Genomic DNA, 24,420 nt, shown 5'->3' on the forward strand with positions numbered 1-24,420 from the left:
TTTTTTTTTTTTTTTTTTTTTTTTTTTTGAGACGGAGTCTCTCTCTGTCGCCCAGGCTGGAGTGCAGTGGCGCGATCTCTACTCACTGCAAGCTCCGCCTTCCAGGTTCACGCCATTCTCCTGCCTCAGCCTCCCGAGTAGCTGGGACTACAGGCGCCCGCCACCGCGCCCGGCTAATTTTGTTTTTGTATTTTTAGTAGAGACGGGGTTTCACCGTGTTAGCCAGGGTGGTCTTGATCTTCTGACCTCGTGATCTGCCCGCCTCGACCTCCCAAAGTGCTGGGATTATGGGCGTGAGCCACTGCGCCCGAAAAGGAAAGTAGAATATTAATCAGCCTTAAAAAGGAAGGAAATTTTGACACATTCTACAAATTGGATGAACTTGGAAAATAATATGCTAAGTAAAATAAACCAGATACAAAAAGCCAAACACTGTATAATTCCACTTATATGAGGTATCAAAGTAGTCAAATTCATAGAAAGTGAGTAGGGGAAAATGGGGAGTTGTTATTGAATGACTATAGAGTTTCAGTTTTGCAAGATTAAAAAAATCTGGAGATTGATTGCACAATAATGTGACCATATTTAATAATAGTGAACTATATGCTTAAAAATGGTTAAGATGGTAAATTTTATGTTACGTGTATTTGACAAAAAAAAAAAAAAAAAAAAAAAAACTAATATTGAACCACGAAATTCAAGGAAATGTCAGGCTGTTGTTAAATTTTCTGATGAAGTTCTCTGTCAGACTAGATGGGAGAAGTGAGAGCCTAATATCGTTAATTTAGTTAATTGAGTACAGGAAGTAATACCTGCTATGTAGATCCTGAACAGCTCTTTACTCAACAGCACTTAATTCATCACCAATACCAGGTGTAGGATAGAAAAGGAAAGTTATGTTTATGTCTTGCAAGGGGTAAGAGGAAACACTGTTTTTTGTTTTGAGACAGAGTCTCACTCTGTCGCCCAGGCTGGAGTGGGATGGCACGATCTCGGCTCACTGCAACCTCCAGCTCCTGGGTTCAAGCAATTATCCTGCCTCAGCCTCCCAAGTAGTTGCTACTATAGGCATGTGCCCCCACACTTGGCTAATTTTTGTGTTTTTAGTAGAGACGGGATTTCACCATGCTGGCTGGGCTGATCTTGAATTCCTGATCTCAAGTGATCCACCAACCTCGGCCTCCCAAAGTGCTGGGATTACAGGCGAGAGTCACTACACTGGACCAGAGGAAACATTGTAAACTTCATTAGTTGCAATAAAATACAAAGTAACCTGTGAAAAGAACATAGTTCAATAATAATGGATTGTTAAAGATTGTTACCGGATTAAATGAGGGCAAAGTCTATGTCTTTCTTGTTCCTCATTCCTTGCTCAGCTCTTAGGTTAGGCATAGTAAGTATTTAATAATTATTTGTTAAATGAATTAGAAGTGTCTAGTATAGTGCCTGGTGATGAGATTGTGCCGAGTGTCAGTTCTTTTCCCCACTGCTCCCTGCGATTTTTCTGTCCCAAGAGCCCTGTATATCTTAATTCTATATCACAGTCTAATCTTTTTTATAAGCATTAAGAAAATAATGAAAAATATTTTTTTCTCACGTTATTCAAAGGGCATCTAAATATGGGTTGTGGTAATAATAAATTGATGACTTAACCCATTCAAAGTGTTTAATTTCTGGTACTTTCTTTAAAAGATAATCAAGATTTATATATATATATTTGAAATAAAGGCTCACTCTGTTGCCCAGTCTGGAGTGCAGTGGTGCGATCTCGGCTCACTGAAACCTCCACCTACCAGGTTCAAGCAATTCTCCTGCCTCAGACTCCCTAATAGCTGGGATTACAGGTGTGCGCTATCACACCCAGCTAATTTTTGTATTTGTAGTAGAGATGGGGTTTCACCATGTCTGCCCAGGCTAGTCTTGAATTCCTGACCTCAAGTGATCTGCCTGCCTCAGCCTCCCAAAGTGCTGGTATTACAGGCGTGAGCCACTGCACCCAGCCTAGATAAAAATATATTCTTAATAATAAGGAAATTTAAGAAGCCAGTATTTAAGAAGCCAATTTAAAACATTAGTCTCTTCTTAAGTTTATATTTTACCATGCAGACTACTTTTGATTATGGTCTAAGAGAAGCAGTAGGAAATTTGGCAGCCTTTATATTTTGACTCTAGCTTGTTTTAATTTTTTTTAAGGACAAAAAGTCACCTATTCTGGATGCTGAAAACTTGTTATCATTCACATCTGCCCTGTTTATCTTGAAGCAGTACAGAAGAGTAATATGACTTCTTTTGATTCTGTATAATTTTAGAACTAAAATGAACACTGTAGATAACCCCTCTCTTTAACAGTTGAGGACAATGCTACTGGAGAGGTTGCAAAACCTAAGATCACAAGGTTGACTAATGCCAGGGCCAGGTGTGGATCCAGGTTTCCTTGCCTCCTGAATTAGGGTTTTTCAAACCATATTGCTGCACCCATGTTCAGCAAATAGTCCATGAAAGAAAACAACAGAAGCAAAAGGCCCATAAACAGATGGAGATTGGGTCAAGGGCAGAGGGAAGAGATGAGAGCTGGAACTTTAATATTTACAAAGACTATGGGTGGGATTCTAAGACAATAGCTGCTCCAATCCCAGGTTTGCTGTAAGAATTTTAAATGCAGCATATTTTACTTGGTGGAGACAAACTTGGATAATTGCAAGCTCCATCTAAGATCCCTGCCCATCTTCTCTTGACTCTGATGACCTCCATCTATAACCATGACTAGAAAATTAAGTGGCATGATCTGTGTGCTACAATTAAAGAGGCACAGGGAATACGCAGAGACCTTATACTGTTTTGGAACATGGCTTGAGGCTTATGAAATTGGCAGGATTTGCTTTCTCCTCTTTTCTTCACAACTGTCCAACCAACCTTCCCATCCCTGTCACCACCCCTCCCCCAGCATCTTCCTACCCATACCTAGGGAAAAACAGAAAGAAAAAAAAAAAAAGAAATGGAGAAGGATAGAGCCAAAGACAGAAAGGAGACAAAAAAGCATAGGGAGAAGAAGAGAAAGATGAAAATTAGGGGGGGAAAAAGATGAAGAAGAAAAAAGGAACAAATGAGATGAAGCTGTGTGAAGAATCACCTGGTATATTTGTTAAATGTATATTTCTGGGCCACATTCCAGATCAGCCAAATTGGAGTCTATGAGAGTAATATCATTTAAAAATAAATGAAAAGCTTTTTGATAAAATAATTTCTCCCTTTTTGTTAATTTGATTTCAAACTTGCAAATCCATTTGCTTCTTTAAAACTGGCAAAAAAGAAATACTTCATTTATTTTCCTAAAAGTCTTTTCTTTTGTATTGTACATAACAGTTGATGATGTTACTATACACAAAAAAGTTGGTGTATTTTCACACACATCAAAGCAGCTCAGAGACATACCACCTTCCATCAAAAGGATCTGCTCTCATGAGAGTAGCAGGATAATGTCAAATGTGTTCTTTCCTGCCACAGGCGCTGGTGGTATGGATGCAGGAAAATCCACCCTCAACATAAGCAGTGTGCTCTTTGTCTTTTTCTTCAGGTCCATTTGTTGTGATGTTTTGTAAATTACAGATCTTTTGTTCATCATTAGGCTTTTTCTTACTGGCACTTGGCTAAACTTAGAATATTGCCTGCCACGTTAGCAGTCCCATTGGGAGGTCCTATCACAGCTTGTCTGCAAGGCCATATCTGTTTCTGCTATGTCTGCGGTCAAATTTTTCTATGGCAGAGCCTGCTGTGCTAAACGATCTTCTGCAGAGTATCTACACCTGAGTGCACATGTGGAGTTAGTTATAATATAATGCGTCCCCATCAAGCTGTTCTTGCAGGGATGGTGGTTGCATTTCAGTTGCATGCAAGGTGCCTGGTGTATTAGTCATGGCCATGTTAGGAATCCATACTGAAAAGGGCCTGCTGTGTAGTGATCATGTTGTCTAACCATATTGAACGGTGCCAACTGGGTAAGTGATCATGTTGTGTATCCATATCTAGCTGGGCCTGCTGTGATAGTGATCATGTTTTCTAACCATATTGAACGGTGCCAACTGGGTAAGTGATCATGTTGTGTATCCATATCTAGCTGGGCCTGCTGTGATAGTGATCATGTTGTGTGTAATTGCATGGCCACCCTGGGAATTTATTGCTATAGATCAGGCTAGAGGGCAGAAGAGAAGCCAATAATTGTGCTTGCTCTGGGCTGTTAGCTGTACTATTTAGAGCAGGCATCACCTTCTAGGGTGGGAAACATATCTTTGATTTGGGGATGAAAACAAAGTTTACTTTCTCAATTCTAAGCATTTTGGGGTTATTCCCTCTTTTCTATTTCACATAATGGCAAATTATTTGTAATTTGGGTAAGATTACTCTGTAAGTGATAAAACCTGTACACTTAAAGGTTACATTAAAGTTAACATATAAGCCAGGTGCAGTGGCTCATGCCTATAATCCTAGAGCCTTGGGAGGCTGAGGTGGGAGGATTGCTTGAGGTCAGAAGTTCAAGACCAGCCTAGGCCATGTGGTGAGACCCCTGTCTCTAAATAAATAAATAAATAAGCAAGCTGTGTTCTGTGGTGAGCACCTGTAGTCCTAGCTATTCAGGAGGCTAAGGTGGGGCCTTGGGAGGCTGAGGTGGGAGGATTGCTTGAGCCCAGGAGTTCTAGGTTACAGTGAGCCATGATCATGCTACTGCACTCCAGCCTGGGTGACAGAGCAAGACCCTGTCTCTAAAAATAAATAAGTAAAAAAATAAAATAAAATTAACATATGAAAAAATCACGCTTGATTTAAGCGTATTCACATAGAATGCCTTCAGAACTGTTCATAAATTCATAAAACTAGCAAAGAATAAAATATCCTGCCAGAGAACACAAAGTCAAGAAGGATATTTATTATTCTTTTTTGGCTAATCTCTTGTTTGGAGAATTTTCTCACCTCTCAGGAGTCAGGAAAGGTTAGTAAAACCAAGGCTATCAGCCTGATGTTCCAATATTTTTCTCCTTAATTAAATTTTATCAGTGGATAATAAAAAGGAGAGAAGGTCAGTAAGTGATAGGCCTGGTTTAGTAAGCACAGCAATATACATACATCTAGATCAGTATGCTCCTTCAAAGCAGAGACTTGGGTAAACTTACCGCATTTTGGGAACTTTTCTTTTGGAAAGACTTTCAGAGTTAGTTTACAAATCATATAAGCAAACCAGTGTCATTATCTCCTTCTTTTATTACCATAAAAAGAAACAAAGAAAAGAAAAAAAGAAGAGCATGTACTCAAATGGCTCTGGCTCACTCAGATTTGACTCCAAGTGATGTTGACTCTTTATTAAACCAGTGGATATGTAGATGGGGACATATTAGGATAAATATTTGTTAAAAACAATCAGACAAGCATTTTCAAACATCATTTGTAAATTCTTTTGGAAATCGTCCCACTATGTTATTATATATGTTGTATAATGACTCCTGCTAATATTCCTTGTGAACACAGTAGCCTTAATTTGCAGGTGAACATAAACTCAGACACAGCCAGTTCATGGATTATGGGGGGATTTTTCATGGGTAAGTAGCCTAGCTCTTTCTGATTTCGAATAGGAGTTAACCATGTTGCTGTTCAGAAAGAAATTTGGACTTTTAAAAATATCTTTAGAATTTCATAAATTAAGAGGAGGATAGAGGGAAGGAAGAAATGGCAAAGGAGACAGGGTAAGAGGGAAGACGGAAGAAAAAGCACAATCCCTCCCCTCAAATCCAGTCTTAAGGTCATGTGATTCATCTCATTATAGTTATTGAAGAGAACTTTTGCACAATGAGAAACATATCTGACTTTTCAGAGTCGATTAAGTATTTAGATATAAATGTGTCTCTCCAACAAAGATATGATCTTCCCATTTTGAAGGCTCTAATGTCATCTTTTTGGCAGTGCCCTATGGCCACGCCAATTTGAATACTAGTTCCACTCTGTTCTTGGGTAGTTGGTGAGCTCCAAACAAAGCTAGGGAATAAAGTGTCAACTGGGAGTGGGGAGGGGTGGGAGGGTGTATGTTCAGTTTACTCTAGTTTTCAAGAATTTAGAATGAACCATAAACTGGAGTAGAAATTCAAGATTTCATTTTTCCTATGTGCTACAGTTCTAATTTTATCTAAGTTTAATCACCTCAAGCCATGTAAATAAAAACACAGAGGGAAAGGAATAGAAACGTAGCTTTAATGTTGATTGGGCCTGTGTGCCTGGCACTGTGTTAACCAATTTGTATCATGTTATTTCATCTACTTCTCATAAGAAGCCTGTGAGATAGGCACATTATACCCATTTCACAAAGTAACAGAGGTTCACAGAGCTGCAGTAATTTAACAAGGGTCATAGAATACAGGGAGACCAGCATTGTCTCTCTCCAAAGCCCAAGCCAGCTCTACTACCAGATTGTAATTTGTTTTTTTAAAAATTTTTTTAATTTTTTGAGACGGAGTCTTGCTCTATCGCCCAGGCTGGAGTGCAGTGGCACGATCTCGGCTCACTGTAAGCTCTGCCTCCCGCGTTCACAGCATTCTCCCGCCTCACCCTCCTGAGTGGCTGGGACTACAGGCAACCGCCACTATGCCCAGCTAATTTTTTTGTATTTTTAGTAGAGACGGGGTTTCACCGTGTTAGCCAGGATGGTCTCAAACTTCTGACCTCATGATCCTCCCTCCTCGGCCTCCCAAAGTGCTGGGACTACAGGCATGAGCCACCTTGCCCAGCCTACCAGATTGTAATTCTTTAAAATGAGTTTTTAAAACCATCTATCTAGAACAATAACAGAGAAGTTTATAAAGTAAAAAGTAAGTATTTCTTTTTGCCATCATCCTTTCCTTGCAATCTCATTTCTCTCACTCAGGGGAATATCTTGGTAAAATATTCCAGACTTATCTCTATACCTAAAATAGGTTTCAAATGTTGTTTTCTTTGTTAGTCACTCAGGCACATTTTAAATGACTGGCGTCACTTCATACATGGGCTGGCGCATGCTATTTAAGCTATTTCATTCCCATGAAGTAGAGAAGTTGTAGGAGAAAAGACCATAAAAGTAGGGCCTTCAGGCACCAAGCTCCAGACCAAGCTATAACCGCCCTCAAACCTAGCAGAAGGCATCAACGTGGTGGTGAAAATTGGTTCTGAAACTGACATCCACTTCTGGAGTCCCTTTGCCCATGCAGATCTGCCAAGCTATTCCTGAAATGGCAGGTCTGCATCATCGGTAGGTATGGGCCTATGTACCAGCCCTAGAGGGGAACGCACAGTGCTAGAAGAACTGCTGCACTGGTAATGTGAAAGATGGGGACTTTGTACATAAGTGTCCCGGGACTTGGTACATAAATGTCCCTTGTATGGCAAGTAGGAGGATCTAATGTACTCCTTTAACAGAGGACACTCTGAAACCCAGTTTCCTTTAAAACCAGCTTTGCACAGTCTGCTGGGCTACAAAAGCTGCCCTCGAGAAGCAGCAGTTACTGACAGGGCGGCTCTCTTTCTAAATAAGCAGAGGCACAATGTAAGCATTGGAAGCAGCATCCACCGCTAGAAAACAAAGCTTGCAAACAATGGCTATACCAACTAGAGGACAACCTTCACGCGGATGCAGTGTGCAAGAACAACTTTTCCCTGCCTCCCTACCCGCTGATGCCATCTAACCTGAGATAGCAATGCACACCTTATTTATGCAAAGGTCAAATTACCTCTTGGCTTTGCCAGGGGATACACCCTTAGCTCATTGCAAGAGCAGGACGAGAGAGCTTTCTATTCAGGCACTGGTTCTTGTTAAGCTTCTTTCTTTCCAGAAAATATCCTCCACAACACGGTCATTTAAGGCATGTGGGCCTGCCCTTAATTGGGGATTTAGAAGAGCTACACTTCAGGCAATTGTAATAGTGCACAATTTTGAGCTCTCAGCAGCACAGTTTATCAGGAGACAGTTGAGAGAAAAACAATCTTCAGGCAGGATTGCCTGGGGCCGTAGTATCCATTCATACTCCCAGATCTGTATGGGGTGGGGCTCATGGCTGCAGACATCCAGCTCCATTCTAACCTCTGCAGAATTGCTTGTGCTGGATTGCATATAATGCTGTCAGTGTATATGGAGGGTCACTATAAGATACAGCCAACAGACACATGAAAAAATGCTCATCATCACTCGCCATCAGAGAAATGCAAATCAAAACCACAATGAGATACCATCTCACACCAGTTAGAATGGCAATCATTAAAAAATCAGGAAACAACAGGTGTTGGAGAGGATGTGGAGAAATAGGAACACTTTTACACTGTTGGTGGGATTGTAAACTAGTTCAACCATTATGGAAAACAGTATGGCAATTCCTCAAGGATCTAGAACTAGATGTACCATATGACCCAGCCATCCCACTACTGGGTATATACCCAAAGGATTATAAATTATTCTACTATAAAGACACATGCACACGTATGTTTATTGCGGCACTATTCACAATAGCAAAGACTTGGAATCAACCCAAATGTCCATCAGTGACAGACTGGATTAAGAAAATGTGGCACATATACACCATGGAATACTATGCAGCCATAAAAAAGGATGAGTTTGCGTCCTTTGTAGGGACATGGATGCAGCTGGAAACCATCATTCTTAGCAAACTATCAAAAGAAGAGAAAACCAAACACCGCATGTTCTCACTCATAGGTGGGAACTGAACTATGAGCTCACTTGGACTCGGGAAGGGGAACATCACACAATGGGGCCTGTCATGGGGAGGGGGGAGGGGGGAGGGATTGCATTGGGGAGTTATACCTGATATAAATGATGAATTGATGGGTGCTGACGAGTTGATGGGTGCAGCACACCAACATGGCACAGGTATACATATGTAACAAACCTGCACGTTATGCACATGTACCCTAGAACTTAAAGTCTAATTAAAAAAAAAAAAGAAACAGCCCTTGGATGCCCCTTTTGTATCTATTGTAAGAATACTGTTGAAATATCTGTTATATCACCTAGTTGCTCTATTTATAAAGACTCTTGGACTTTGCAATGAGGACCAGGAATAACTGTAACTCTCCTGAGCAGTCATTTTATCTAATGGATATTGTGAGCTGTGAAGCTGACAAGGTTCCTAATTTCGTGTTACTAGGAAATTTAGAGCCCAAATGCTATCCTAGCATATTTTAGCAACTCTCAAAAGCCACCTGAAATCCTTTCTGAAACAAGGTGAGAGGTGTGGGTGAGTCAGTAAATTTCTAGGTAATTAGTGTGTTTTAGTTCAATGGTCTCTGTTTCTTTCCCTGCCAAAGTCCTCTTTAATAGCTGAGGAAAGACAAGTAAATCTGTTTTCTAATTTGGAGAAAACAAAGTTGCTTTTCTTTCTATCTCCTAACAAGTCACTGTGGAATTTAGGGGGCTCTCAATATGCTACTATCAGAATCTTTTTCTTAGCAAACAGGTTATTTTGTTCTAGGGGACAACAAAGATTAGATCAATAAGGCGTGGCTGTTACTAAATCAATTCACTTATTTTCTTCAATTCAGGATTCCGGCTGCATATGCCATTCACAAATCTGTGGTTATAAACATTTAATCCTTTGTTGGTGGTAGAGACTTACAAAATTGGTGAGAAGAACCACGTTTAGACTAGCAACCCAGATTTCCTGACAACGGACTCCTCTTAGCTAACTCTTGGACACCAGTGAGCTCAGTGTTCTGAGCCTGCTTGTTGTCTGAGATGGGCCAGCAAAGTCAGTGAGACTAAACTGCCTTCACAGGGATAGAAACAACCTTCCAAGTTACCTTTCAGAGATGCCTCAGAACAGGATGCACCAATGGAGACAGAAGCTGAGAAGAATATACATTTCAGGAGCCCTAAACCAACAGTGGGTGTGCACCTGTAGCCCCCAAAGCCCTGGGATCTCCACTCCAACACCCTTATGAAAATAACATGAATCATCCAGCTAGTTCCATGAATGTAATAGTGGCTTCAGCTGAATGACAGCTGTGCTGAATTTAGAGAGGGTTCCTTCCAAGTGTGGACTTTCTCAAGGGCAAGGTAGCTGGATTGGAAAGGATCCTATTTTTTATCTTCCATGGCCTTGCTCCAACAATTGTATTTCTGTTCCAAATTCAGCCATTTTTAAAACCTCACTATCATCCAATTTTATTAAAACAAGGACTTATTTTTTTAAATTATTATTTTACTTATTTTATTAAAATAAGTAGGCTCATATTCATCAGCTCAATGGAACCTAGTGCCTCTCAAAAATCCAAGGTCCAGGCTGCGTACCGTGGCTTGCTCCTGTAATCTCAGCACTTTGGGAGGCTGAGGCGGACGGATCACGAGGTCAGGAGTTTGAGACCAGCCTGACCAACGTGGCGAAACCCCGTCTCTACTAAAAATTCAAAAATTAGCCAGGCATGGTGGCATGTGCCTGCAATCCCAGCTATTCAGGAGGCTGTGGCAGGAGAATAGCTTGAACCCAGGAGGCGGAGGTTGCAGTGAGCCAAGATTGCACCACTGCACTCCAGCCTGGGTGACAGAGAAAGATTCCATCTCAAAAAAAAAAAAAAAAAAAAAACCAAAGTTCTGAAATTACATCTACATAGCTTGCTTGCTGTTTGGACACACATAACTGTCCAAGTCAGATTCATTAGCTTCGTCACAAGAGCTTTACTTATTTCTCTTATCCCCATCCAAAAGCCTGAGTGAGCAGCGTCAATCTATTCCAAATGTGGAGCATTGGGTGTGTTTTACGGTCAGGGGTTGGGCAACAAATGAGACAGCCTGTCAGTGCAATTCAGATTGGGTGTTGTGGACCCTCTGGAGCTGTGTGTTTTCAAATCTGTTTCTTTTTTTCTTAGTTAACAAAATGCAGAGCTTTCAGGCTGATTATTTTGGAGTCTATTTGGATCCTTTGTGGAACTGGGAAGTAAATTGTCAGCTTATACACAAGGTGGCACCCTGTGATTCCAACCAGGTCTGAGAGGAGTGATGCTGCTAAGAAACTGAGCCACAGTCACAAATTTTTATTTACCATCTCCTATTCCCACTGTGGCAAATGCAGAGATAGAAGTAGATGTTTGGCAGGTCACCTCTCAGTGTAGTCTCTGTCCCTTCGTCTCAAAGACGCAGAGCTGCCTCAGAAAAGGGCACTGGAACCACAGAACTGATTCCAGTCGATTGTAATGCATACCCCACATTCAGATTACATATGGAAAACAACGAAGCTTTATTAGTACTAGGCTCATTCCTGGGAACATAACGGGGAGGGGTGGAGATGCAGTTCACATGCTAACCCAATTAACTTTCAATTGGTTTTGCTGAAACCAGGAGCCAATTAGAAAGAACGTGACATTTACAAAAACTCTGAAACAGTTGAATAGCAACTGTGTTTACTAGTTTTAAGATTCCTTTCAAAAAGTAATTTGTCCATTATTTGGAAGTTGCCTGCCTTGATTATAGTACTGGGAGAGGGACACTGGAATGTAATCCTAATTCTAACAGTTACTTGACATTTATTCTAATTTAGACTACATTTAGACAGTGATTTTATTTTGATATGGCTTTAAAACTGGCTTTAATTCTTGGGTGCTTATATACTATGCTTGCTGGGCTAAATGCACGTCATTTGGAATTGGTGTAGAGCATATCTGAAGTGGACTGATTTTAGAATGTCTGTACTCAGAGCATTGTATGTGGAAATTAAAATAGGCTATTATAAGGCTACACATCCATTTGAAGCAGGTCTTGATAAAAATATTTCATAAGAGAATTTTTTATTTTATAAGAAGATTTTTTTTTGTTTTTAGCACCAACAATTATATGAGTATTCAACAAATCAGTCAGAAATAAACTTCATGAAAAGTAGTATGTGCATAGAAATAAAAGTTATTTTCCAAATGTGAACAGAGGCATTCTGGTTTGGGCACTGAATTGGAAGCCAAGAAAACACAGGCTGTGTCTCCGTTGAAACGCATATTGTGTTATTTGCCTCAAACGGTTTTATTGCCAGCTCTATAATCATTGCCTACAGGGCGAGAAGAAAATGGAGATTTGGGGAAGAAATCGTTTACATGGTCAAAGTAAAAGAACAATAAAGAAACAACTACTACAGCAAAAATCCCTTTCTGTAAATTCCAGGTTTCAAAAAGCTGTTTTTGAATTACATTAATTGGTTCTAAAATTTCTATGCCCAAAGGTAGGAAGCTGGACAACAGGGTAGGCCACAGTAAGACCAAATATTGGCAGCAATAGCTAGGTCAGGTGACAGGCCAGTAAGATATGTGAACTATGAGCTAGAGTGGCATGGGGTCAGTATCAGTGAATTTCTTCATGGAATATCAGTCAACAGATATACTTTAGATGCCTGCCATATGTGAGGCATGGAACGGGATACAATGATTGACAGACAGATGTTGTTCCTGCCCTCCTTGGTCTACTGCAACTTTAGACTGTGGTTTATGTGCTCTCTTGGCCGTTGGTTGGAAGGTCTTAGTAATCAACTTTGAATTAGCAGCTCTAGAATGCTGACTGGTCAATAAACTGAGGACCTTGGATAGCAGGGGAGCACCACTGAGAAAACAAGAGTTTTGGAGTCAGGTCAGACCTGAATGTGAGCCCAGTTCTGCAAGTTGTTGGAATTGAAATTTGGCAAATTATCTGACGCTCAGTTTTCTTATCGGTAAAATTATATTTTTTTCATAGTTATAATAAGAATTAAGTGGAATTCAACTAGTTGAGATAATATATATAACATGTTGCTACAATGGTTGGTATATTACACATAGTCAATATTTCCTTTTCTGAGAGAAACAGTAAAACTAAACACAGAGACTAGAAGAAAGCTATCCTTTCTGAACCTGAGGAGGGCTGGGCATCCAGATGAAAGCTCTGGATGACTCATTTCTTCAACTATTGCTTTTTTCTTCCCTTTCAGGCTTGAACCCAGTGCTGACCCACTCCCAAGAACTTCTTGTTCTTGCTTCCAGAGGATTGGAACTGTTCCAGAGGTAGCACTTAGAGAGCAGGAGATGCCCATAAGCTTGAGGAAGGTACTGCTTACAAGAAATGAGTCACAGCATCTCCATTGTTTCCAACAACAAAGTGGATGAAAAACACTGAAGCCCCACTAAACAATACTCGGAGTTTTGCTGGGACAGACTGGTTAGACTATTTGGACACTACCATGAATACTATATCCACCATTCTGCCTTCAAAGGAGGAGACTGTAGAGAGAAAAGGGAAAGAGGAAGAGGAGGAAAAAGGGGGAGGGGAGGAAGTTAAGGGGAAGAAGGACCTAATAGAGGAAGAGATATAGTTTTAACGTCACATAGAAATAACAGTGGGAATCAATTTTTTCACTGTTGGTCTTTAGGAAATCATCTGCCTTTCTCTGAGTTAGGCAGAGTATTGATCGATTATTAGAAAATGGTAAAATGTGTTAAAAACTCTCTTTGTACGGTTTTGTGAGAAATGTGTAATGCTTAAAGACTAACCAAGAGCCTCTTGGCTAAACCAGGTGGATGTCAACAATAGCTAGTACTTATTTGAGTCACCTTGATTTTCCCTCCTCTTGAGAACTTTCTCTAACCTGTTTAGGCTGCAGTCATGCCTCCTTTCTCTGAACTCTCACAATTATTGCCTAGATCTCGTTTGGTAATTAATCATGTCCTACTTACTGCCTGTGTCATCTCTTGTATTGTTTTCTTAAAATATTTACGCTTTTTTTTCGGTTGTCATTTATCTTTCCAGCTGTCATTTTCTTTATTTACATCTCTTACTGTTACTCATCCTTGCACTCCTGGCAATCCATTAAGGTGAAAGCTCTCTGAGGCAGGAATCTTTTCTCAGACTTCTTCGAGTCTTCCACAGCACCCCACATTTGACACACATCTGCTACTTCGCAAATGTGTGCTGCCTTGGTTAAATTTTTAGAAGCTGAACTTTTAGGAAAGCTACTATTTTTGAACTCAGAGAAATACCTACCATCCACTAAACAGCTGTACCGAAGTTTCGGTGACAAGGAACCTAAGTTCACTTGTTGCATCTGGCAGCCTCAAACCATGAACCTTCACTGCTGCCCTGAGCATCCTGCCCGCGAAGGCGAGGACTAGCGCGCTGCTGCACCTTGGAGAGCTCTTTCGGACAGGTATGGAGGGGAGGGTGGCGGAGAGGGCTCGCACCAGCAGCGCGGCGCCCCTCGGGGCGGAGTGATGGGAGAGACCTCTCGCACCTCTCCGGGATGAGCGCCTCGGAGGATGCGAATTAGCCTGCGCTCAGGGCGCCTTGGGGGATAAGCGCTGTCCGAGTACAGGCTTGGGTGATGGCTAGTGGGGTACGGGTCGACATCTTCCCTTCCCGCTCCCGGACTTCTGCACACACGCGCTGCTCTGCGCGGCCGTCTTTGCCCGGCGCCTTCCTGCGGGACACCCAGCGAGAGGGATGACCGGGCGGCGGAGGCAGAGGCGCACGCTCCCGGGCGCGGGCGAACTTGCGCACCTGGCACCTGCCACACAGCGAAAGCACCGGCCGGCGAGCGGAGGGGCGCCGCAGCCGCCCCCTCTCCCTGGAGCGGACCGAGACCAAGCACACTCCCGCCGGCCGGCAGCGCCGCGTAGAGAGTGGGTGGGCAGGCAAGGGAGGGGAAGGGAGAGGAAGGAGGGAGGGAGGGAGAGGGCGAGGCGCGTTCCCGCGGCGGGGGCGCGCTCTCGCGCGGGCTGCCGGGATCGCTCGCCGCCGCTGTGGTAATGTCCGCCATGTTGGCCATGGCGCAGGGAGCGGATCGGGCGGGCGAGCGGCGGATCTAGTGTGTGGAAGCGGCCGCGGGCGGCGGGGGGCTGTTTTCGGGCGGGGTGGGCGCCCATGCTGTGGCCGGGGGCAGTGAGGAGGAGGAGGAGCGGGCCGGCCGCGCTGCACTGAGGAAGGAGGTGGAGGAGGCGGCGGGAGTCCTCCCCCCCTCCCCGCCCGCCCCGCCGCCGCCGCCCGGGCTGTTCCTGTAAGGCGGGGAGACAATGAGTAAACTCTCCTTCCGAGCGCGGGCGCTGGACGCCGCCAAGCCGCTGCCTATCTACCGCGGCAAGGACATGCCTGATCTCAACGACTGCGTCTCCATCAACCGGGCCGTGCCCCAGATGCCCACCGGGATGGAGAAGGAGGAGGAATCGGTAGGGACTCGAGTGTTTATTACCCCCCCTTCCCTCCTCCCCCCTCCCCTTTGTCAGTCGGGCCTCGCCATTCACAGAGCGCTTTACGCTCGCTGGAGGGCGCCGCTGCTGCTCTAACGCACGGGACTCTACGCCGGCGGAGTAGCGTAAACCCTCTCGGCTGGCGTAGCGCCCGCCCGCGGCCGCCATGTTGTTGCGTCCCAGTGTTGTGATTAGCTCGCAGCGCTGCTTACGCTGCCGTAAGGGGGCCTTGCCGTAAGCGGCGGCCGGGAATGGCGCAGGGGATGCGCTGGGCGCACTTGGCGTACGGTCTCTGTTTACCTTCCCACCTCCCTCCCCCAGGCGCGGGGCTAATTAATGGCGGGGTATTATTTGGCTAGGCAAGATGATTATTTTTTCCACTTTTAAATTTTGTATTGGGTTCTCTTTGAAATGACTGTGGAAGGGCGCTTTGAAAACAAACGTCTTCGTCCCAGCAATGTAATCATCCTGGCTTCCCCGCCCGCGACAGTGCAGCGGGATGAGGCGGTACAGCACTGCGGCGGGGGAGGGCGGGGGCCACAACTACCGAGCGGGTAGTAGCGTCCGAGAGCCGCCCGCCGGCCAGTTCAGCCGAGCCGACCCGAGCCGGGCGCGGGGCGGACGGGCTCTGACTGCTTCGCCGAGACGGCAGTGCTCTGTGCGCAGCGTTAGAGAGGAGCCGGGGATGGATGCCCCGGAGCGAGCTGCCGGCGTAGCGTTGTCCTCGAGAATTGTCATTGCGAGGTGATCCTTAGAAGTTGAGGACCTAGTGCATCTAAATTGGCAGTTGTAATTTTGATAATATAGCACCTTTTGGGAAAACTGCTGCTTTTCCTCCGATGGGTTAAATTTTGCAGACGGTTGAATATCTGGCTTAACAGAGAGTGTTTATGACTCGAGTAGTGTTACTTGCTTGCGAAGTTCATAGTAACTGCACCCTCAAGAATTTCTTCAATGAACCTGCAGTCCCGCCTTATTGTCAACCTCGGGTGTGTGTGGATTGGTTCTCTTGCTTCTGTGACTGTCAAAAGGAAGCTCGAGGTTTCCGTGATTGGTTTTCTCTTTTGACTATTAATATTGCAGGAAATGCTTTTATGCCTTTGATTGGCTGGTCGAGTTCTGACCTCACTGTGTTACCCTGTTATTACTACTTTGCTCTGATTTAATCACATTTCTCTTTGATTACTTGAAAGTCTTACATTTTCAGTAGAAAATGAATATGGCCGTAGTATCAGGATGAACTTAACTGTGTGTATATAAACGTATATGTAATACATATATATACATGCACATATACATACATATGTGTGTGCATATATATATAAATGTATATCATCAAAACAGCATTTATCTCTAAGGTTTAGAGGTGTGAGAACTTTTTTTTGTATGTGAGAACTCTTTTTTTTATGTTTCAAACTTGACTCAGTTTTCCATGGGAAGGAAAATTAAGATAAAATTTTATTATGTACAATAGTTAATTGCATTGAACCCTAATAAGCACAACTTTGGATATTTTTGCTATTTTGTGGGTCTTGATCCAAAAGAAAGATGGCTTTAAAAGTACTAGTATTGTGTGCAATTACTTGGATCCTATTATTTTAGAACTTGAGTCAAGAAATCTATTCTAGGCCAGGCGCGGTGGCTCACGCCTGTAATCCCAGCACTTCCGGAGGCTGAGGCCGGCGGATCATGAGGTTAGGAGTTCGAGACGAGCCTAGCCAGTATGGTGAAACTCCGTCTCTACTAAAAATTAGTCGGGCGCGGTAGTGCGCACCTGTCGTCCCAGCTACTCGGGAGGCTGAGGCAGAAGAATTGCTTGAACCCGGGAGGCGGAAGTTGCAGTGAGCAGAGATCATGCCACTGCACTTAAGGACTGGGCAACAGAGCGAGACTCCATCTCAAAAATAAGGAAATCTGTTCTAGAGTGAACAGTTAACTCCTGGAAGATATATTACTTTTTGCAATCACCAACATATATGGTCCTTAGTATACCGCATATGTTTTGGTATTTTATCTTAATTTAGTAAGATTACTTACAGAGTAACTTTTTCATGCTTCATTAAAAATAAAAGTGCTTAACTCGTGTTGCAATTTTTTTGTTTGTTTATTTTTTGAGATGGAATTTCCCTCTTGTCGCTGAGGCTGCATTGTCGCGCTCTCGGCTCACTGCAACCTCTGCCTACGGGGTTCAAGCGACTTTCCTGCCTCAGCCCCGCTGAGTAGCTGAGATTATAGGCGCCCACTGCCTCGCCCAGCTAATTTTTGTATTTTTAGTAGAGTTGGGGTTTCACCATATTGGCCAGGCTTGTCTCAAACTCTTGACCTCAGGTGATCACCCGCCTTGGCCTCCCAAAGTTCTGGGATTATAGGTGTGAGCCACCGCGCCTGGCGGCGCCTTGCATGTATATATTTTTGATAACTGAATCTAGCTCTGTCGCCAAGCTGGAGTGCAGTGACGGGATCTCGACTCACTGCAGCCTTCACCTCCCGGGTTCAAACGATTCTCCTGCCTTAGCCCCTTCCCCTCCCGGGTTCAAACGATTCTCCTGCCTTAGCCTCTCAAGTAGTTCGGACTACAGGCACGCGCCACCGCGCCCAGCTAATTTTTGTATTTTTAGTAGAGACGGGGTTTCACCATGTTGACCAGAATGATCTCGATCTCTTGACCTCGTGATCCACCTGCCTCGGCCTCCCAAAGGGCTGGAATTACAGGTGTGAGCCACCGTGCCCTGCCGCACCTTGCAATTTTTTATTAACTCTTTTAGAAAAAATTTTCAAAGTAGAGCATGAGTGCTAAACCTGGATACTTTTCAGTAGCCTACTTCAGTTGCCCAATTTTAAGGAAGAAGAAATCCAGATTCTGATAAAACGAGAGTTGAAACCCAGAACCTCTGATTAACTTTGTCCTGTCCTTTCTGCCTCTTTAATAAATGCTAAAAGTGGAGGTTCTTAAAATCAATTAAGCAAACCTTAACAGTTAAGATTTATAGTCTGAAGTCTTTTGCTTCCCAGAGTGTCCCAATTGGGGGCACTCAGTTTTTCTTTTTCATTCTTTTTTAAATATGTATGTCAGAAGACTTGTGTTTTCATGAGTGACAGCAAATTCATTTCTCTGGTCTTACTTACAGGACTTCTGTTATTAAGGAGAATTATATATTTATAAAAATGGTTCTGCCTTGATAAATATTTCTAAGCAACAGTAAAATGTCATACGTTTCACAAATGTTTTGTGTTTCACTTGAATTGTATTTTAAGTAACTTTCAATGTCTGGATGTCCTTAACTCCTTATTTTTATAAGATTTTTTCTTTTGAATCAGTAGGCTTGCAACGAACAAACCAACCTTGGCTTACGGATTCACAATTGTTGCCGGGTGTCTCTGAACTGTGCTGTCCTGCTTGGTTGGCAAAATCTTTTGAATCCTTCCTGGATGGCTTTTTCCCATTCCCTCGCTATCCCCACCCACCCTTATAATTAAGGCCTGTCTCCTCTGTGTAGCTATTGAACTATCATTAGACTTCGTTTATATAAACAAAGTCATTGACTAGATTTTGAGTTGCATTCTGACTGATTACATGCTAACAATATCTGGATGAGGTGATTTAGGTTTTCTTGGGCATTGGTAACATTGTATGGTTGATAATCATGTCACCCTGTGTAGCCTCTTCTTTTGGACATGCAAACATCTTTTACGTATTTTCTTCCCTGTCCTTATTATCATAGTCCTCTGCTAAGAGCTGCCAGTTGGCATCCTCCTTTAACTTGGTCTTTGTAGTTCTCCTCACGACACTTAGTCTAGGTCAAGTACTGTACACTTAGGTTTATTTAGAATTTAGACCAGAAAAATCAGGCAACCAGCGGTTCTGCCACCTCCCCATGAGTGTTGTATAGTGGTAGTTGATGTTTTTACTAATACCTGCCATTTACTGAATACTTCATATATTCCAGATACTGTGTTAAGGTCTTTACATATATCTTTTCATTTAATCCTTTTTTAAAATAAACTTTCTTTGAGGTATAATTTACGTACAAAAACATACCTGTTTACATTGTGGAGTTTGATGAATTTTGACAAATGCATACGTGCGTGAAAACAAGATATAGAACATTTCCAACATTGGAAAAGTTCCCTTGTGCTCCTTTGCAACTAGTCCCTCTCCACTCATAGTTCCAAGCAACTGTTTATTTGTTTTCTTTTATTGTAGATTAGTTTGCCTTTTCTAGAATTTCATATAAATGGAATCATACTTTTTTTTGTGTCTAGCTTACTTTGTTCAGCACGATACATTTAAGATTCATCCTTGTTGTATGAGTCTGTTCCTTTATATTGCTGAGTAGTATTCCAGTGAATTTGATATGCTATCTTTATGCATCTCTCTGATGTTTGAGTTGTTTCCGTTTTTGATTATCATTTAATTCTGGTAACAGCCCTATGAGGTATTACTGTTTCTGTTTTATAGAGGAAAAACTGAAAGATCTTGCTGCTAGTGTAGGGCTGAAATTCAGACCCTTGACATTGGTGTGACAAAAGCATATACTCATAGTCATCATGCTGCATATTCAGGGTTCTTACAGAACCCAGAGTTACCATCTGAACTGTGATTAAGTTTATTATAGTTTTTGTAAATAATATTTTACTTTTTATAATTTCGGAAGGCTTAAAAGTGGCCAATTTGGTTAGACTGTTAACTTATTAGGAAATGTAGTTTTTTCATTACTTAATTTGGTCTGACTTTTGCTCTTGGCTTTTCAGATTTCCTTTCTTTTTTCTTAGGAGTTTGTTAACTTTGCTTTCCCCTGTATTGGCACCATTTTATTTATCCCTGTGTTTATGTTATCTTAAGCATATAAGAAATTTGTGGGAAACTGTCCCATTTTATTGTTTAGATTTTTCTCCTGCTAGAATATAATGTCTATAAGGGCAAAGATCTTTGCTTATTTTGTTCATTAATATATTCCAAGTGCCTGGAACTGTGCCTGGCACATAATGCATGCTTGAAAAATGTTTGTTGAGTGTTGAATGGGCTTCTATTTCTTTTTTTGTTCGAAGAGCTATATTTGTGTCTTTCTTCCCCCTCCCCCAATATCTATCTATATAAAAAATTTATTAGCAGAATTTGATAAATTCTTCCTTCAGGAATTCTTTTTGGTTGCTTACTTTGGTACTATGTATACCTAAATATTATATCGTCGTTTCCTCTTGAGTCAGAGGCCTCTTTAAATATAGAATCTTTTCACACGCAGATATGGTTGCAGTATAAATCTTTATCTTGTTTTAAGCAACTCTTATAGGTGTGTGTAGATTTGTGTGAGATACTTTTTCATACCAGAACGTACCAGTCTACATGAATCATGTGGTTCACCTTATTTTTAAAGAAGATCCATGACTAATTTGAATTGCCATATCTCCTCTCATGTGTTGTCTAATTTTTGCCATTATGTTCATATTTTAAGTGATACTTTGAATTCGTAGGGTAGGAATATTACCAATTTTGATACCTTTTCAGAATTGCTATTGGCACTAATATATTTCATGTTTCATAATGGAGAGGGTATAAAATGCAGTTTTGTAAATTGATACTGTAAAAACATGAAGCATTTCTTCTTTTAACAAAAGCAAATGACATGCCAGTTATTATCTAAATGCCAATTGTTATCTAAATAAGATATTGGGAAACTAAAGTGTTCTGTATAGCTAAAGTATGTGTAAGGCTGTTTACTGAAATGTTGTTAGGAATAAAAGAAGATGCAGACTTTGATTTCATGGAACTTAAATGAACCATTAAGTCCAAAAACATGTATCTGGAAAGTTTGCAAAAACTACAGGGTTAAGACAACCTGACAGACATCAAAAGAGCATTAGAGAAAGTTAAATGTTAGTGTAGTTGAGAGGCATGAGGTGATTCATTGTGTGTTATAGAGAAGGCTTCTTGGAGAGAGTCGTAACAATTTGGGCTTTCAGGTTTGGTTGTATGGTGTATGTTGAAGCAAATATTTGAGCATAGGAATATCTAAAGCAAGTTCTGAGGATGCTGAGTAAACCAAAGGAAGGTTCTTCCATGTTAGATGTTTTCTGTCAATCATTGCCTATTCTTCCTGTTTAGAAACTTCAGGAGGATAGCACTCTGATGTTGCTGACCGTATCATTCTCCTGTTTTTGTTTGGAAATGCAGACATCTTTTACTTCTGTCTTCCCATTCCTTTTATCCCTGTTACATCTTCAGCACTAGAAACTGTTTAAAACGTAGAAGCACTCAGTAAATATTTGGTGAATTAAGGAGTAAAAATAGGGGTGGAGATAAGGTTGGAAAAAAGGTAGAATTATACTAAATTATAGATAGTTTTGAATGTTAGGCCTAGGAGTTTGTAGGGTGGTATAGATGAAAGACCACTGAAGTATGATTCTGGAGTTTTTGTTTCTAGTTCTGGTTGTCATGGGTTAACCCATTTATGCCTAAATGGGTTAAATGGCCGTATAATTTGGGAAGTTGCTTAGCTTTTCTGAGCCTCAGATTGTTCATCACTACCATCACAGCTAACATTTGAGTGTGTGTTTTTGAGTGTGTTGAGCATGTGCCAGGCACTTTGTTAAACTCAGTAGATGGTTTAGAGCTGATTATAACAGTAGGACATACAGGTGTTACTACTTCTTTTTCAGAGGAAGAAACTGAAACTTTAGAAATTAAGTAACTCACTTAAGATCATCCATCTAAAAAAGAACATGCTAGAGACAGAATTTGAGCTCAGGCTGATTGACTCTGGGGCTCTTGCTTTACCATTGTACTGCTTCATCTGTAAAATGGGTTGAAAACTAGAAAATATCTAAGGTCCATTATAGCTTTACTGTTCTATCATTTATTATCCCATTAAAAGTTCAAAATTCCAGATTCTTGAGATAGAGAGCGTTATTGGTCTGGCTTGCATCAGGTATCTACCTCTGAATCTGCCATTCAAAGAGCAGGGGAAGTTAGGATACCTGTGTTGAGAAGTATTACCCTCCCAGCCCCGGAGCTGCCCTGAGAGATCTGCTACTGATGGTAATATAGCATGATCAAAAGTTAGGAAGTTAAAAGTGTTAAATTATTTTAATCCATGGTTTGTCCCAAGGTGAGTTTGTATACTTAGTGTGTTTTTGCAAACCATAAATTTGTAAGATATTTTAATGAGCTTAAAATAATTTATATGTATTATGTTGTAAATGAAATTTGAATCAAAGACTGTAAAAGAAGTCTCCAGTGTCCTTTTAAAGAAAGCAAACTCGTCACACTTAATAATTTTCAAAGTCGTAAGGGATGAGTTTTGTGTGACCTCGTAGAAATTATTTAACCTTCCTGGCCCTTAGTTTTCTCATTTGTGAAATAGAATTGGACTGAGTGACCTTTAAGTACCTTTGACTCTAAAAGTTACTTGAACCTCTGAAACCACATGTCTGTCTACTGGCATATTGTCCAGGATTATAATTAGATGAAAAGAACTAACAAATGTGACATTAAGTATTGGGAAGAAATGAATGCTTAAGGTTTAACTCTTTACTGCTGAGATGCTGTCAGTTTGGCTTGTTCTTTCATGAGGATCAATTACATTCATTTACTATATACTATTAATTTTGCCTAGAGCTCAGTAGAGCAGTCCATTCTGTATATAAGTTTTGGTTATGATTTCCTTGCTTTCATGAAATTTTCTTCACTATCTTTACTAGGCTTACTCATTGCTGTAAGTATTCTGAAGTTCAGTAGTACTTATAGTCCTTACCACTTGAGTTTATTTTAATTTTCTAGTATCATTTTTCTCACTTGAGTGTGCGTGTAAGGGTGTGTGTGTGAATTTTATATATGTATGAGAAAGAGCGTGTGCACAAGAGAGAGTAGACACTTATTTCCCCAACAAGACCAAATGTCTTGAGGAAGGTATCATGTCTGTTTTATTCAGTACCTAAGACAGGCAAGAGAGCAATTCAGGCACTTCTGTCACTTTCTATCTCAAGTGATAAAAAGTTTGTAATACAGGCACTTAGCGTGATGCTGGTCACTTGGGTTGAGTTTGGTTGTATTGGTAAACAATGCAGCTCTGCATCTTCATTTAGTTTTAAGTAGAGTTAGAAAAACAGTAATGGGTGCATAGAGACAGCATGAGGAGGAGAGGCTGATAGGAATAAGCCATGAAGGAGACCAGTGTAGATGGCAGAAGGTCCATCATGATTACATCAATTATTTGCCTTGTCTATACTATTTAAATAGGATAGAACTTTAAATTTACATATTGTATCATGCAGAACTGCTTCTTACAGGGTTAACACTGTGGAGGAAGATGCCAGTCACTTCCAGTTTTTCCTCAGCACTATTTCATTGTATCTGTCTGCTTTTAGGTTTTTGGTTTTACTGTCAGCTGCTGTTGCTATAAAGTCAGAGGAATGCAGAGTGGAGAGTCAGCCCTATCTGCTGCCTCTCTAACTCCTATCTTTGCTTCCCTGATTGCTTGCTTTTTTTTTTTTTTTTTTAATGGACTAAAGACAAAGGACTCTTGGTTGGGGAGTCAACAAGCAGCATTCAGTTTTGCTGCTAATTCGGTGCAGTTGTTGGAACTTTGAAATTGTGATTTAGGTTCCAATTCTGGCCTCTGCCACTTTCCTTACGGGTGAGGTAAATTACTTAACCTCATTTACCCCATTTCCTCATCTGTTTAATAAGCATCTGAAAAGTTAGTTTTAAAGGTTACTTTTTTTTTTTTTTTTGAGACAAGGATCTCGCTCTGTCACCCAGGCTGCTGGAGTGCAGTGGCGCGGTCTTGGCTCACTGCAACCTCCGCGTCTCTGGTTCAAGTGATTCTCCTGACTCAGCCTCCCGAGTAGCTGGGACTATAGGCGTGCACTGCCAGGCCCAGCTGATCTTCGTATTTTTAGCAGAGATGGGGTTTCACCATGTTGGCCAGAATGGTCTCGATCTCTTGACCTCGTCATCTGCCTGCCTTAGCCTCCCAAAGTGCTGGGATTACAAGTGTGAGCTACCATGCCCAGCCAAGATTACATTTTTTTATAAAAACTTAAGTCTGTCTCTTATAGGCAACACCCATTTTTTGGTAACAATTTTTCACTTATACAGGATAACAAATGTGAAGGTTGATGGAAGAGTAAAATGTAGAGTATTCCCATACATTATTCTGTGATAGAGTTTCACATTTTTTTCTGATGCCAATTAAACATTTTTACAGCTTG

General features: G+C 41.5%; 1 protein-coding gene across 2 annotated transcripts in view; it reads left to right on the top strand.

Moving 5' to 3' along the window:
* Positions 1 to 14,749: 14,749 nt before the first annotated feature.
* The window catches only part of EPC2 (enhancer of polycomb homolog 2), a 141,676-nt gene continuing 132,005 nt past the window's right edge, over positions 14,750 to 24,420 (top strand). For both annotated transcript variants that reach the window (XM_023217458.2, XM_023217459.2), the window contains exon 1: positions 14,750 to 15,189. In XM_023217458.2, coding sequence (XP_023073226.1) covers positions 15,037 to 15,189 — 153 coding nt within the window. In that variant the 5' untranslated portion in view covers positions 14,750 to 15,036. The remainder of the gene's footprint in view (positions 15,190 to 24,420) is intronic.

Source organism: Piliocolobus tephrosceles, chromosome 11 (assembly GCF_002776525.5).
Source record: "Piliocolobus tephrosceles isolate RC106 chromosome 11, ASM277652v3, whole genome shotgun sequence".
Lineage (NCBI taxonomy): Eukaryota > Metazoa > Chordata > Mammalia > Primates > Cercopithecidae > Piliocolobus > Piliocolobus tephrosceles.